The 13,293-nt window shown below is 44.4% G+C and overlaps 1 protein-coding gene across 2 annotated transcripts in view; it reads right to left on the reverse strand.

Moving 5' to 3' along the window:
• Positions 1–13,293, reverse strand: part of ano1b (anoctamin 1, calcium activated chloride channel b) — a 226,703-nt gene that overhangs the window by 114,789 nt on the left and 98,621 nt on the right. For both annotated transcript variants that reach the window (XM_075469194.1, XM_075469193.1), the window contains exons 5-6: positions 5,031–5,085; positions 1,768–1,816 (exon numbers count right to left, since the gene is read on the reverse strand). In XM_075469194.1, coding sequence (XP_075325309.1) covers positions 1,768–1,816; positions 5,031–5,085 — 104 coding nt within the window. The remainder of the gene's footprint in view (positions 1–1,767; positions 1,817–5,030; positions 5,086–13,293) is intronic.

Here is a 13,293-nt window from a genome sequence, read left to right on the forward strand (position 1 = left end):
TGCCTACACGCACAGCTTGTGGTCTGTCTGTCAGGAAGTTGGAGCACTTGTAAATTCTGTTCGTACCTGAAAGAAAACTTAAAATATGAAAAAATTTGTGAATGCGCAAGTTCTCTTAAATCACTCGTACGCATGACTTAAGAACAAATCTGTTCATGCGAGTGGTCGTTGCATGAGGCCCAATGTGTCATTAACATATGTACATAGTGACCTGAATCTGAGAAAAGACTGGCAGAATTTCTTTTACAAGCAACAGTGAACTTAAAAGTGAACCTCCACTCCATCCCCATTCTATAAATATGACCATTGGTCCACTCCGTACTTTGACAAATCAGGAAGGGATTTAGCCTAATCTTGTGGATGGCAAGCTAAATTAGATAAAGAAAAGGGTTTTTGAACGGCAAGTTCATCTTCAAAACCCTGCCAGATGGTTCTCTCGTTAGGACCAAAATTATCTGCCGTTACTGTCAATGTGGGAGTTCCCACAGAATTCCCAACGACCTGAATTTATCCTCTCATACTTCCTGATATCATTCTCTGAGTACGTTGCCAAAACCCAATCTCTGTCCGGCCCTGCTGCCATGTTGATAAGAGTATTAAAAAATATATATTCGAGGTGCATTTAGAACATATTAAAATATATATTTTGTGATGAATCATGAGTTAACTATGGGCAATCTATGAATTAGACACGATTAAATAATTTAATCGATTGACAACCCTAGTTTATATGAATAGGGTGACCTGCTACTTTAAAAGTCTCCATTGTTCTTTACCATGTACTTTGAAGTTATTTTCAGAAAATGAAACAAAAAATTAAAAGAAGAAAACACATTATTCATCGAAAAGACAAATAATTTAGTTGCAGTGTGTTGTTTTTTTTGTTGTTGTTGTTCTTTTTATTTGTCATCGTGTCATTTTTGTATCATTCTGTGTTGCTATGGACCTGAAGAAGCCTCTTACTGAACAGTCTCTGTTGTTTCAAAACAGTGTATTTAATGTTATCCCTTATATTCATTAACTTGTCCTGCATTCTTCCTTTTACAATCGGCTCCAAAGTAGTTCCTAGCACAGAACCAGCCTTCTTTATCATTTGTTCAGTTTCTTTGAGTCTCTGGCCCCAACAAACAGATGCTGCAAAGCAGATTGAACTCTCCTCCATGTCATGGTGAAGACATTGAAGGAACCTAAGCTTCATGAAGAAGTACTCTCTATTATGTCCTTCATTGAAGACAGCCCACTGTGTAAATATAGATTATTTTACTGAGCAGGCTAATTTATCTTTAATATTTCAGTTGCACAGGAAAATGTAAGGATCCTTAATGTGGTAGAAATGAAATTAGATTAAGTGTCTAAGTGTTGAGCTGGCTGATTAGAAGAATTTAAGAATTTAAATTATATTGCTGTTTTGTGCCTTTTAATTTATTCTTGTATTTTATTCTTTTAAATTTCTTTGTTTTTATTTTTATTTTATTTCTTTTTGTACAGCACTTTGGTGAACTGATCTTGTTGTAAAGTGCTTTATAAATAAAATTGGATTGGAATAAGCAACCAAAGCAACCAAAAGAATAAACAGAGGTAAAGATTGATTTTCTTGTTCGCTAAATTTTTCATCCAACATTTCAGTTAGAAATAATTGGCATGTCTATTTCATAAACAAAACTGAAAATGATAGTTACACATGTTATATAAAGCTGAGGTGCTGATCTGTATGTCTGAGATTGACTGAAAGAACAAGCAGAAGCAGAGAAACAGATTCTGACTTACCCATGTTGTACTTAGCCTTGCACTTTGTTCTTTTTAGTATTTCAAATACCTATAAGAGGATCACAAACAGTAGTCATCACCACATTGCTGAGAAAAATATGTTCAAGTATTAATTTGTAATCATATCTGAATAATCTGATGCATTCAATATGAAAAGACCAACACAAACTTTTGATAGGAATTGTTGACATACAATACCAATCAAATGTTTAGACAACTACATGTCCCCATAGGTTTTCTACATTGTGGAACAATACTGAAGACAAAATTAGATTTCAGTTACTTAGATTTTTTTGGATTATAATTGGATTTCAAATAATTGAATTATAATTGGTATGAATTAGACTGTATAATTGAAGTTCCGTGTGATGACATTTGTTGTGATTTGGTGCTCTATAAAGAGAACTAAGTTAACTTTGATTGAATATCTAATGGGTGTTAAGATAGCAGAGAAGGATTCATTTCTCTTTTGCATTTTCTGAGTGAACAGGGTAAAACGTATCAGCAAGACTGGCATTAAGGCAGAAACCAGAAAATTACTGAGCTGTAAACCTCACACAGCAGCCCTTACAAGGATCTGGCTGTTATGTTTTATTCAGGTTGAGGTTAAATTTTTAAGTGAAAACATCTCTCACAACAAAACTTTTGCTGGAGGCCCAAATTTGATCAGGCACAGTCCTGCGACAGTACACTGCTACTTTTAAGTCGTGAAGCTCAATCAATCTAAAACAATTGCACTTGAATATGCCTTCAAGGACAAAATCTATTAAAACACTATGATTTAACCGGCTGTCAACGAGCTCCTCTTTTCCTTGACCTTGTTGGTAATTGTTATGAGGTAAAGGAAATTAAATCTAAATTTAATTTAAGAAATACTTAAATAATCTCAAAGGGAAATGAGAATGTTGCCATCCAATTATCCATCCATCAATTATCTTCCGCTTATCTGAGGTTGGGTCGCGTAGGAAACAGGTCCAGTAGGGGATCCCAAGTTGTTCCAAGGCCAGATGGGATTTATAATCCCTCCAACTTCCGGTTTGGGCAGAGCCATGTAAGGACGCGATGAGCCGAGCTCTGACTGGACCCTCAAATTTGGTACAGAAAGCCATAATTTCAGCGCTGGTTTTACATCAGACCAAGAGCTTTCTAACTTTCTAACCAGGGACAGTCATTTTTCAGCAAAATTCCTAAACACCGAAGCCCCCATTCTGACCCCCAGGAAGCTAACACACGCAGTGCTCACTGCTATTAGCGAATTACGAGGAGAACTAATGGCCACATTGGCAACTACTTTGAAGTTGCACACGGACAAACTTCAAGAACTACAAAACGCACTGGGAAAGATCCAAAATAATTGACATCAAGGGACGTGTTGCAGAACTGGAGACCGCGACTGCGGCCCATTCAGACTCTATCCATACTGTGGAGGCTGACATCTGAACCATGAAAAAGGAGCTGGCAGCTTTGAAAGATCGCTGTGAGGACCTGAAAGCCAGATCTCGTCGTTGCAACCTACGTATTATGAGAGTAAAAGCGGAGCGCAAATAAGCTTATGACACGCTTTGTGGCTGATCTTTTAGACACTACAGCTTACTTCAACTTCACTGCCAGACCGGGCACATCGCACGCTCCGCAGCAAGCCAGACAACGAGAACGTGTCATCCGTGCGCTACTGTGATTAAATATGGGTCCAGTTGGACCAGGCTTACCATGGTAAGCTGATACACTTAAGTATGCTTCTCCGTCGCTATCCGTCAGCTCTCGTCCTTTCGAATTTCTCAGTCGGGCTGTCGGATACCCAAGGCAGTTCACCTCCCGATCAGTAGGCGGCGCTACGTTAGACGACCCAATCTTGTGACGTCTATCGTGAAAGTCGTTGATTGATTGTTTACCTTCCGGCTCCGTTCCACTCCTCACAGTGAACGATAGCGAGCGAGAGAAAAAGACTGTTGTTGGAGTTGGAGCTTATTGATTTTGAAATGCAAATAATTTTGAGCCCTGTGATGGACTGGTGGCCTGTCCAGGGTGTACCCCGCCTCTCGCCCATTGACTGCTGGGATAGGCTCCAGCCCCCCCGCGACCCGACCGACGGATTCAGTGGTATAGAAAATGGATGGATGGATGGATGGAAATAATTTTGACCAAATGTTGACCGGCACACAGTAAACTCTTTCAAAGATGGCGGTGTTGATCTTCTGAGAGGAAGGTGCTAAACCGGAAAAGTGTTTCCGGAAATGATGTTGTTAGCCGACCAATCACAACCCTTGCGGTCTCCGTCGCTTCGACGGATAGATAGTAATTTTGGCGCATGCTAGGGCTGGAGAGCGTCTCCGGGAGGGTCTCTGTTGACGGAGAAGGCTCTCTGTAGGCGACCATAAATCAGCCTTTAGGTGTAGAATCTATATTAAGTACCGGGCCTTTATGGGAAGCGCACAAGAAGCTTCCCTCTTTTTTTTTTTTTCCTTTTCGGCTTAAACAGTTTAAGTTAGATGTGTTTACAGCACACGGCCCATGTCTGGGTGGCGGGGGCCTGGCGGGGCCAGTGGGCTGTCGACCCTGGTTCCTGGGCCTCTGCCCTATGGTTGTAGGGGCTCTGTCTGGAGGCTTCCTCTGCAGTCTTCTGGGTGTATGCATGGTATGTGAGACCAGCTATGTGTATTGCATGTTCATGCACACACACACACACACACACACACACATTAGCCCAGTAGCATGCTCGTTAAGCAGGTGTTGTGTTGTCCTGTGGTTTAAGGTCATCTGTATCCACAGTTGTATTATGTGATTGCTGCTGCTTGTGCTTTTTTCTGTGTTTGTTCTCTGCTTGTCTGCTTCCAGGTGCTCCTGGTGCCTCTAAGGCTGGATTCCCCACAAAAGCCGTGGATTGTCTTCAGTTTTGTTTTTACAGGTGTAGCAGCTGGTTGTCTGATTTTTCATTGTCTTCTCTGATTGTTTCTTCCTATTTCTGTTCCTTTTTTTTGTTCTTCTTTGCTCTCCCTCTCTCTCTGTCCCCCGGTCCGGTTCGGCACTAACAAAAATTAATCCCTTTGGGAGGTTTCCTCAGGGAAATTGAAAATTATGTGTGAACTTTTAACAGTTACTGTAGCTTGTTTGGTTTGACTTCGATGAAGTTTTAAAAATATTACAGGACCAAATCATACACAAATACTAATAATTACATGGAGTTTACTTACTTTGACTTCTGTTAAATACATAGTTGGTGTGTTAGAAAAGCAGTCAAGAATAGATTTTTTTGTTGGACTTACCATTGAACTCCTGGTTTTGCTGTCAAAGAAGTTATCTTTGTCTGAGAGGTCAAACCTGTTGACACACATAAACAAAAAAGCACAAGATGTTATAACAAGATAAATTAAGGCCATTTACTGAGGTCAAAACAACTGTTGATAAAATAACATTTCAGAAAACCCCTAGTTGTATAGGACCAATATTCTTTTTTTAATTTTTTTTTTGTCCTCAGAAATACATGTTTACAACATTTCAACAGATTAGCTTATCTTCATTGACTCCCTGTTAAATAAAGAACATAATTAGAAAAAACATTTTCTCACATATAAAGCTCTTAATGACCGAGCTCCATCATATCTTAAATATCTCATTGTAAGATATTTTCCTAACAGAGCACTTTGTTCCCAAACTACAGGTTTACTTGAGGTTCCCAGAGTTTCTAAAAGTAGAATGGGAGGCAGAGCCTTCAGTTATCAGGCCCCTCTCTGTGGAACCAGCTGCCAGTTTGGGAGGCAGAGCCTTCAGTTATCAGGCCCCTCTCTGTGGAACCAGCTGCCAGTTTGGGAGGCAGAGCCTTCAGTTATCAGGCCCCTCTCTGTGGAACCAGCTGCCAGTTTGGGAGGCAGAGCCTTCAGTTATCAGGCCCCTCTCTGTGGAACCAGCTGCCAGTTTGGGAGGCAAAGCCTTCAGTTATCAGGCCCCTCTCTGTGGAACCAGCTGCCAGTTTGGGAGGCAGAGCCTTCAGTTATCAGGCCCCTCTCTGTGGAACCAGCTGCCAGTTTGGGAGGCAGAGCCATCAGTTATCAGGCCCCTCTCTGTGGAAGCAGCTGCCAGTTTGGGAGGCAAAGCCTTCAGTTATCAGGCCCCTCTCTGTGGAAGCAGCTGCCAGTTTGGGAGGCAGAGCCTTCAGTTATCAGGCCCCTCTCTGTGGAACCAGCTGCCAGTTTGGGAGGCAGAGCCTTCAGTTATCAGGCCCCTCTCTGTGGAAGCAGCTGCCAGTAAATGTCCGGGAAGCAGACACCCTCTCTACCTTTAAGATCAGGCTTAAAACTTTCCTTTTTGATAAAGCTTAAAGGGACACTATGTAATAAATTAAGTCATTTATTAGCTCAAATCAACATATTCATTCATAAATTAGTCCTCATTGGTGTAAAATGATCTCTGTCAAAAATCTCAATTATCCTCCTGAGTGAAGAATAACTTGTCTGTATCTACATAGAGCGGCCGAGCTCTATGGAGGCTGCCATGTCCTTCCGGTCTATGAAAAACGACGAAGTGCCGAGAGGGACATAAAGCAATTCGAATCGCGTTTTCCCCAACGCCAGGCCTGCAAGCGGAAATGACGTCATTTTGACGTCACGTCCGCCGAATGGCTTATTACTGGTGCTAATGGTAAATATATTTTATCTCATAAATTATCCCAATAATAATGCATTGATTGTTACCAAACTTCTGCCGTTTTTACTTCTCACTTTCCAGATAGCAACTACACACTGCTGCTAACGCTACCGCTGCGTCGACGTCACTTCCGGTAACTCTTAGGCTACATTTACACTGTCAGTTAAATGTTACCCAATTCCGATTTTTTGCTCTCATGTGACACAGATTGGATATGTTTTTTGACCATGTAAATAGGACAAGGACGCATGCATTCGGATATTTTGAGATCGGATACAGGCCTCCTTCATATGTGGAAATTTATCAGATACGAATCGGATATGTGACAATGCGACCGCCGTGTGAACAGGCAGATCGGATATTCTTACACATTGTGTTTCACACGTCAACCTCGGAGGACGGTCTGTAGCTCATCAGCTCGTGGAAGCTGTATGTACCGATGCCACAGCTCGTCTCGCACGACTTGGCAGAAGTTGTTTACAATCAGGCCCACTGATGCGTTGCTAATGCCAAATAGGTGAGCCAATGTGCGATAGCCTGCACCTGTTGCGAGCCACCAAAGAGAGACACGACACGCATTTTCAGTGGAATCGCCCGACGAAATGTGGTGTCTTGGTAGGAGAAGAATGGGGACAAACTCTCGCACAGCATATCAAAAGTTTGTCGGCTCATTCTAAAATTGCTGACCCACTGCTCTTCATCAAAGCCCGCCACAACATTCTCCCATCAGTCCTGGGATCGGTCTCGCACCCAGACACTCCTCTGAACAGCTTAGGAGGCAATAATTGCAGCGTGTGCACAGGATGCAATATTGGCCCTTTTCCTCCTTCTCTGCCTTAAAATCCTGCCAATGTTGGGCGAACTTCTCATGTACCGCAACACTAGCATCACACCTATGTCAACGTCGTCCCTTTGCCTCAGCAGTAGAGTTTGGTAAACATTTAAGTAGGCATGCGCCATGTTTCAGGTGATAGGCAAGTGTAATCGCGTGAATCAGATATGAGTCACATTATTAAAGTACGTGTAAACACACGTTAAAAAAAAAAAAAACGGATTTAGGCAAAAAATCAGATCTGGGCTTCAAGACTTGCAGTGTAAATGTAGCCTTAGTTACTTACTCACTTATGTTATCTGACATGTTATCTGTCATCTGTATTTATAGTGTTGTTGTATGTGTGTTATGTAATCCTTTGTACTGTGTGTCTTGATGTCTTTTTGTTTGTATGGACCTTGAGTCTGAAGATTCAAGATTCAAGAGGGTTTATTGTCATTCCAGCCATATACACAGTAAACAGTGCAATGAAATAACGTTTCTCGAGAAGTTTTCAGTGCAACAAACAGCAACAATAAAGGACAGCTGGGACAACAGAGGTGATCAGATCAGTCCCTGAGCGTTGAGGAGTCGTATGGCCTGGGGGAAGAAGCTGTTTTGTAGTCTGGTGGTGACAGACCGTATGCTGCGGTACCTTCTGCCAGATGGGAGGGGTGAGAAAAGTCTATGTGAGGGGTGGGTGGGGTCTTTAAGAATCCTGGTTGCCTTGCGGATGCAGCGTGTGGTGTAGATGTCTGAGACGGAAGGGAGAGTAGCTCCAATGATCTTTTCAGCCGTCCTCACCACAAAGAAGTGGCCATAGCCATATGGCCATAGCCATAGCTTCTTGAATCTTGACACATACCGCCTGCCGTAGTTCAAGAAGTTGCAACGCACATTTGAAAATGCGAGGCGCTAGAGAGCAAATTCATTCGACTTTGCAAAATAAAATTGCACCACTAGATGGGGGAAGAAATTACAAAGTGTCCCTTTAAAGTTAGATATGGCTCAGGTGACCCTGAAACATCCCACAGTTGAGCTGCTATAGGCCCAGACTGCTGGGGAGCTCCCATGATGCACCTCTCCTCCCTCTGCTCTCTCTCCCTGGCGTGGTGTTAAGGCTCTAGCATGGTTACCGCGTCTGCTAGCGCGAGCGGTGTTCATGACGTCACGATTTCGTGCCCGCAATATATAGTGGCGCAAGTCGATGCGCCAGTAGTTGCAATTTTCTCCATCACAGAGGTGGCACTGCTACGTTAAGGTTACCGCCACTCTACAACCATGAAAGTGGAGAAGAAAACAATGCCTCTGTCAAGAACAAGAATACTGTAATTAATGATACTGCTGCCAGGGCTGGACTGGGACCAAAAAATGGCCCGGGCATTTTTGGCCATGGCGGCCCACCATGAATATTTCAATCATTAATGTAGGCAAGGCTATAACGTATCTCGTGCCATTCGATTTTGTAGGCTTATGTAAAGTTGACTACAGATATTGCAAATACCCAATGACATCAGTCGTAGATATTAAGTGTATTCTGTCCTCAGTGTGTGTGTCTGTACACAAATTGACAGATAGCGAACAAGATCCAAGAGAACTCAGAGGCTGGAGTAAAGTTGAATGGCCTTTACTGTTGTCTTCATTCTCATGAACAATATTTTATCTTGTAAAACTGAAATGATACAAAGATAATTACCAATTACTGGATTGTTACTAAAATAACAATATATTCACAGAAGATGACAATACAAACTGTTAATAACTGTTAATTTAGCAGTAGCAGAATTTACATATAAACAAACCAAACATTTATGTAACAATACACTCCAGGAATCTGTGTAACAACAAGATTAACTGAAAATGTAAACTCAACTCACAAGCGATAGTTTTCCAAGGCACAAAAGTAGGAGGAAAGGAGACAATAGCAGGAGCTGCAAGCAGGCCGCATGGCATGTAGAAACTAAGCTCTTCCTGATCAGACTCTGCACAGTGTCATGTGACCAAATTTACCCTTTCCAAATAAAAGCGTAAATAAACAAAGTAATGAACTACTCTTAAACGCCAGTAGGGGGAGAAAAGGCAACACAAATACAGGCAAAATTCACATAGAACATGACACTCCCCGTCTGGTATTATCCAAATACCACTATCTTAATAACCCGAGCATGTGTTAACAGAGAAGCTAAATTCACTCTGTGTCTTCCGCACTCTTGAGAAGAATCGTCTCAGAGATGGGTCTCAAGAAAGTCTTAGCTGACCCAGACCTCGTGACCTTGAGTTCAATCTTCCTGACCTTTCCATCTTGGCCAGGGAAAGTTTTCGTGACCAGAGCCATCGGCCACTCGTTCCTCTTCGCCTCGCTATCCTTAAGAAGAACCAAGTCACCTATCTTCAGATTAGGACGCACGTCCTGCCACTTACTACGACTTTGAAGTGTTGGTAAGGATTCGCGTCTCCATCTGTTCCAAAAGGTATTGGCTAGATGTTGGACCTGTCTCCACTGCTGGCGGTGGAGATCTTTGCTGTCAAAGGTTCCCGGAGGAGGAGGGTAAGTAGACACCTTCTGTGTCAGGAGTGAAGCAGGGGTCAAAAGAAAAGGTGAGTCTGGGTCTGAAGAGATAGGCACAAGCGGCCTGGCATTAATGATCGCCGTGACCTCTGCCATAAAGGTTGACAACACCTCATGAGTAAGGCGTGAAGGGCTGGTTTGCATGAGCATGGAGTTCAATATCCGTCTGGAGATGCCAATCATTCGCTCCCAAACTCCCCCCATGTGGGAAGAATGGGGAGGATTGAAAACCCAAGTGCAACTTTCTTCACTCAAATACCTTCTAACATTGGGTTCATCGGGATCTGTGAGGAGTACATGCAATTCCTTGCAGGCGCCTGTAAAGGAACGGATTTGCTTAGCGGGTCCCCGCAGAGCAAAGAAGCGACGCAAGGCGTTAATGAAACTTGAGGTGTCCATTGCCTCGACCAACTCTATGTGCACGGCACGTGTGCTCATGCACGTGAAAAGTACGGCCCACCTTTTGCTGTTAGCTTGACCTCCTCGGGTGCGTCTTGTTGTAATAGTCCAAGGGCCGAACACGTCGAGACCCACATAGGTGAAGGATGGCTCTGTACTCAGGCGATCGGGGGGCAGATCTGCCATCTTCTGCTCAGCAGCTCTCCCTCGAAGCTTGTTACATGTGACGCATTTGTGAAGGATACCGTTGATGCATTTCTTGGCCCCAACAATCCAGAACCCTGCTGAGCGGACAGATCCTTCAGTAAAAACACGACCTTGGTGTTTGACCTTTTCGTGATAATGCCTCACGAGCAGCGTTGCAATATGGCTGCGGCCTGGGATGACAAGAGGCAGTTTTTCTCTTGCGTCGCGTGCCGACTGGTTGAGCCTACCTCCTATTCTTAGAAGTCCATCTTCGTCCACATAGATATTCAGCTTTCCTAGAGGGCTATCTTTTGAGATGTTCTTCCCGGCAGCTAGACAAGAGAACTCTCTGTCGTAGGTCTCTCTTTGCACACACTTGATGATGAGAGTTCCTGCTTTGAGCAGCTCTTCTGCCGTATGAGGCCCTTTGCATAGATGCCAGCCATTACAGTCTTTGTGTTTGACCATAGCGGAGCTCCCGTGAGACTGAGTGACGTGTGTCAGGAATGCTATGGCTCTCACCAAAGACTTCCAAGATGAGAATCGCTCAAAACGATGAGACCCCAGGTTGGCTGGAGGAACAGAGAGCATGGTAGCATGAGAACGCACCTCGGTGTCGAGATCTGGAGCGACAAGGTCATATGACTCCTCTTCTGAAGTGGACACTCCTTCAGGCAGGGACAGGAAAGGAGGCCCAGTGATCCAAGTCGTGTTAGCAAGCTCAACTGCGGATACAGATCGAGTGGCGTGATCTGCTGGATTCTGAGTGGTATGGACATAGTGCCACTGCTCTGGTTTGGTGGACTTTCTGATCCGCTGTACTCTGTTGGAAACATACATATAAAAACGTCTGGTTTGGTTATATATGTATCCTAAGACAACCTTGCTGTCTGTGTAGAACTGCAATGAATCTACACTGATGTCTAACTCACTCTCCACTAACTCCGCCATCTCTACCGCTAATACAGCTGCACCCAGCTCCAGCCTCGGGACAGTGTGGGCAGCTGCAGGAGCTAGTTTCGCTTTTCCTAGGACAAAACCTATATGACACTTTCCATCGCTGTCGACGACCTTCAGGTAAGCTACAGCAGCGATGGCCTTCACCGAGGTGTCAGAGAAGATGTGCAGTTCCTTTCTGCGGGCTGTGGTAAGGGTAGTAGGAGTGTAAGCTCTCGGGATCCTGAAGTCACTCAGACTTTGTAAGGAGTTTTTCCACACTCTCCATTCAGCTTCCTTTTCATCTGAAAGTGGACTGTCCCAGTCAAGGATCTCACCGCTGGTAAGTTCACGCAGTATGAACTTCCCCTGAATGGCGACTGGTGCAACGAGTCCGAGAGGGTCGAAAAGACTGTTCACAGTGGCTGGAACACCTCTACGAGTGAAGGGTTTCTCTGTAGCAGCCACTCTGAAAGTAAAGAGGTCATGTTTGAGATCCCAGCTAAGCCCTAAGCTACGTTGGATGTGATCTGAGTTGTCATCAAAATCCAGATTCTGAAGACCCTTTGCATGGTCCTCTGGAAGGAAGGCTTCCAAGACTTCAGAGGCGTTTGATGCTATCTTATGGAGCCGCAAGTTCGAGACAGCAAGCAACTCTTGTGTTCTTTTGAGCAGGTCGATGGCCTCAGCCGCTGATGAGAGGGACTTGAGGCCGTCATCGACATAGAAGTGTCGCTCTACAAAGTGTTTGGCATCCGTGCCGTATTCGCTTGCTCCATGTAATGCCGCACGACGAAGACCGTAGATGGCTACCGCCGGTGATGGGCTATTGCCGAATACGTGGACTTTCATCCTGTACTCGACAATCTCATTGCTGGGTTCGTTGTCCTTGAACCAAAGGAACCGGAGAAAATCTCGATGGTCTTCTCTGACTATGAAGCTATGAAACATCTGTTCGATGTCCGCTATCACAGCTACAGGCTCTCTTCGGAAACGCAGCAAGACGCCAAGTAAGCTATTGTTCAAATCCGGGCCAGTAAGTAGCACGTCATTCAATGAAACACCACGATACTGGGCACTGGAGTCAAAAACAACTCTGATTTGAGTTGGCTTACGAGGGTGGTATACACCAAAGATGGGAAGATACCATCGCTCTTCTCCCTCTGTGGAGGAGCTAACTCTGCCTGGTCGTGATCAAAGATCGTTTGCATAAAGTTCAGAAAGTGAGTTTTCATTTCAGGCTTTCTTTCCAGCGTGCGTCGAAGAGAAGTAAGGCGACTGAGAGCCTGCTCTCGGTTGTTTGGGAGCTGTTGCCGAGGGGATCGGAATGGAAGAGGTGCCACCAAGCTATTGGTGTTGTCCATGAACATCTCTTTATCCATGAGCTGCAGGAAAAGCTTGTCTTCGATGGAGAGACCCACCTTATCATCATCCTTGGTTCTTTCAAAGATTGAGCTGCCGAGGCTACAGTCATCAAAGACTGTGGTGCTGAACTTTTCTTTCACTTTCAGGTGCTTAGGGCATGGAGAAAGGAGGGACGGACGCCCGTTTTCAAGCACGTTGGTCCGAAAGGAAGTGACAGCCTGGGGCTTGTGGGCCGAGCCCAAGCAGACAACGACAACCCAGCCAAGGTCTAGTCTCTGAGCGTAGGGGGCGTTGGGAGGACCGCTATGATGCTCTCTGACCTTATGAACCTGGAGGATGTCGGGTCCTAGGAGAAGTAATATCTGAGCCTCTGGATCTAGATGTGGGATCTTATAAGCTATGGACTTCAGGTGAGCATGGTGCTGCGCAGCTGCAGGAGTCGGGATCTCCGACCGATCGTCTGGCATGTGATTACACTCGATGAGTGTGGGAAGCATCACCCTTGTCGTTTCATCCAATGACTCCACCACAAACCCTGTAGCTCTTCTCCCAGATGTCTCAGTAGTACCTGCACACGTACGTAGTGTATATGGCGACTCTAACCCTTTGATTTGGAAGA

This window comes from Odontesthes bonariensis, chromosome 7, assembly GCF_027942865.1.
Source record: "Odontesthes bonariensis isolate fOdoBon6 chromosome 7, fOdoBon6.hap1, whole genome shotgun sequence".
Lineage (NCBI taxonomy): Eukaryota > Metazoa > Chordata > Actinopteri > Atheriniformes > Atherinopsidae > Odontesthes > Odontesthes bonariensis.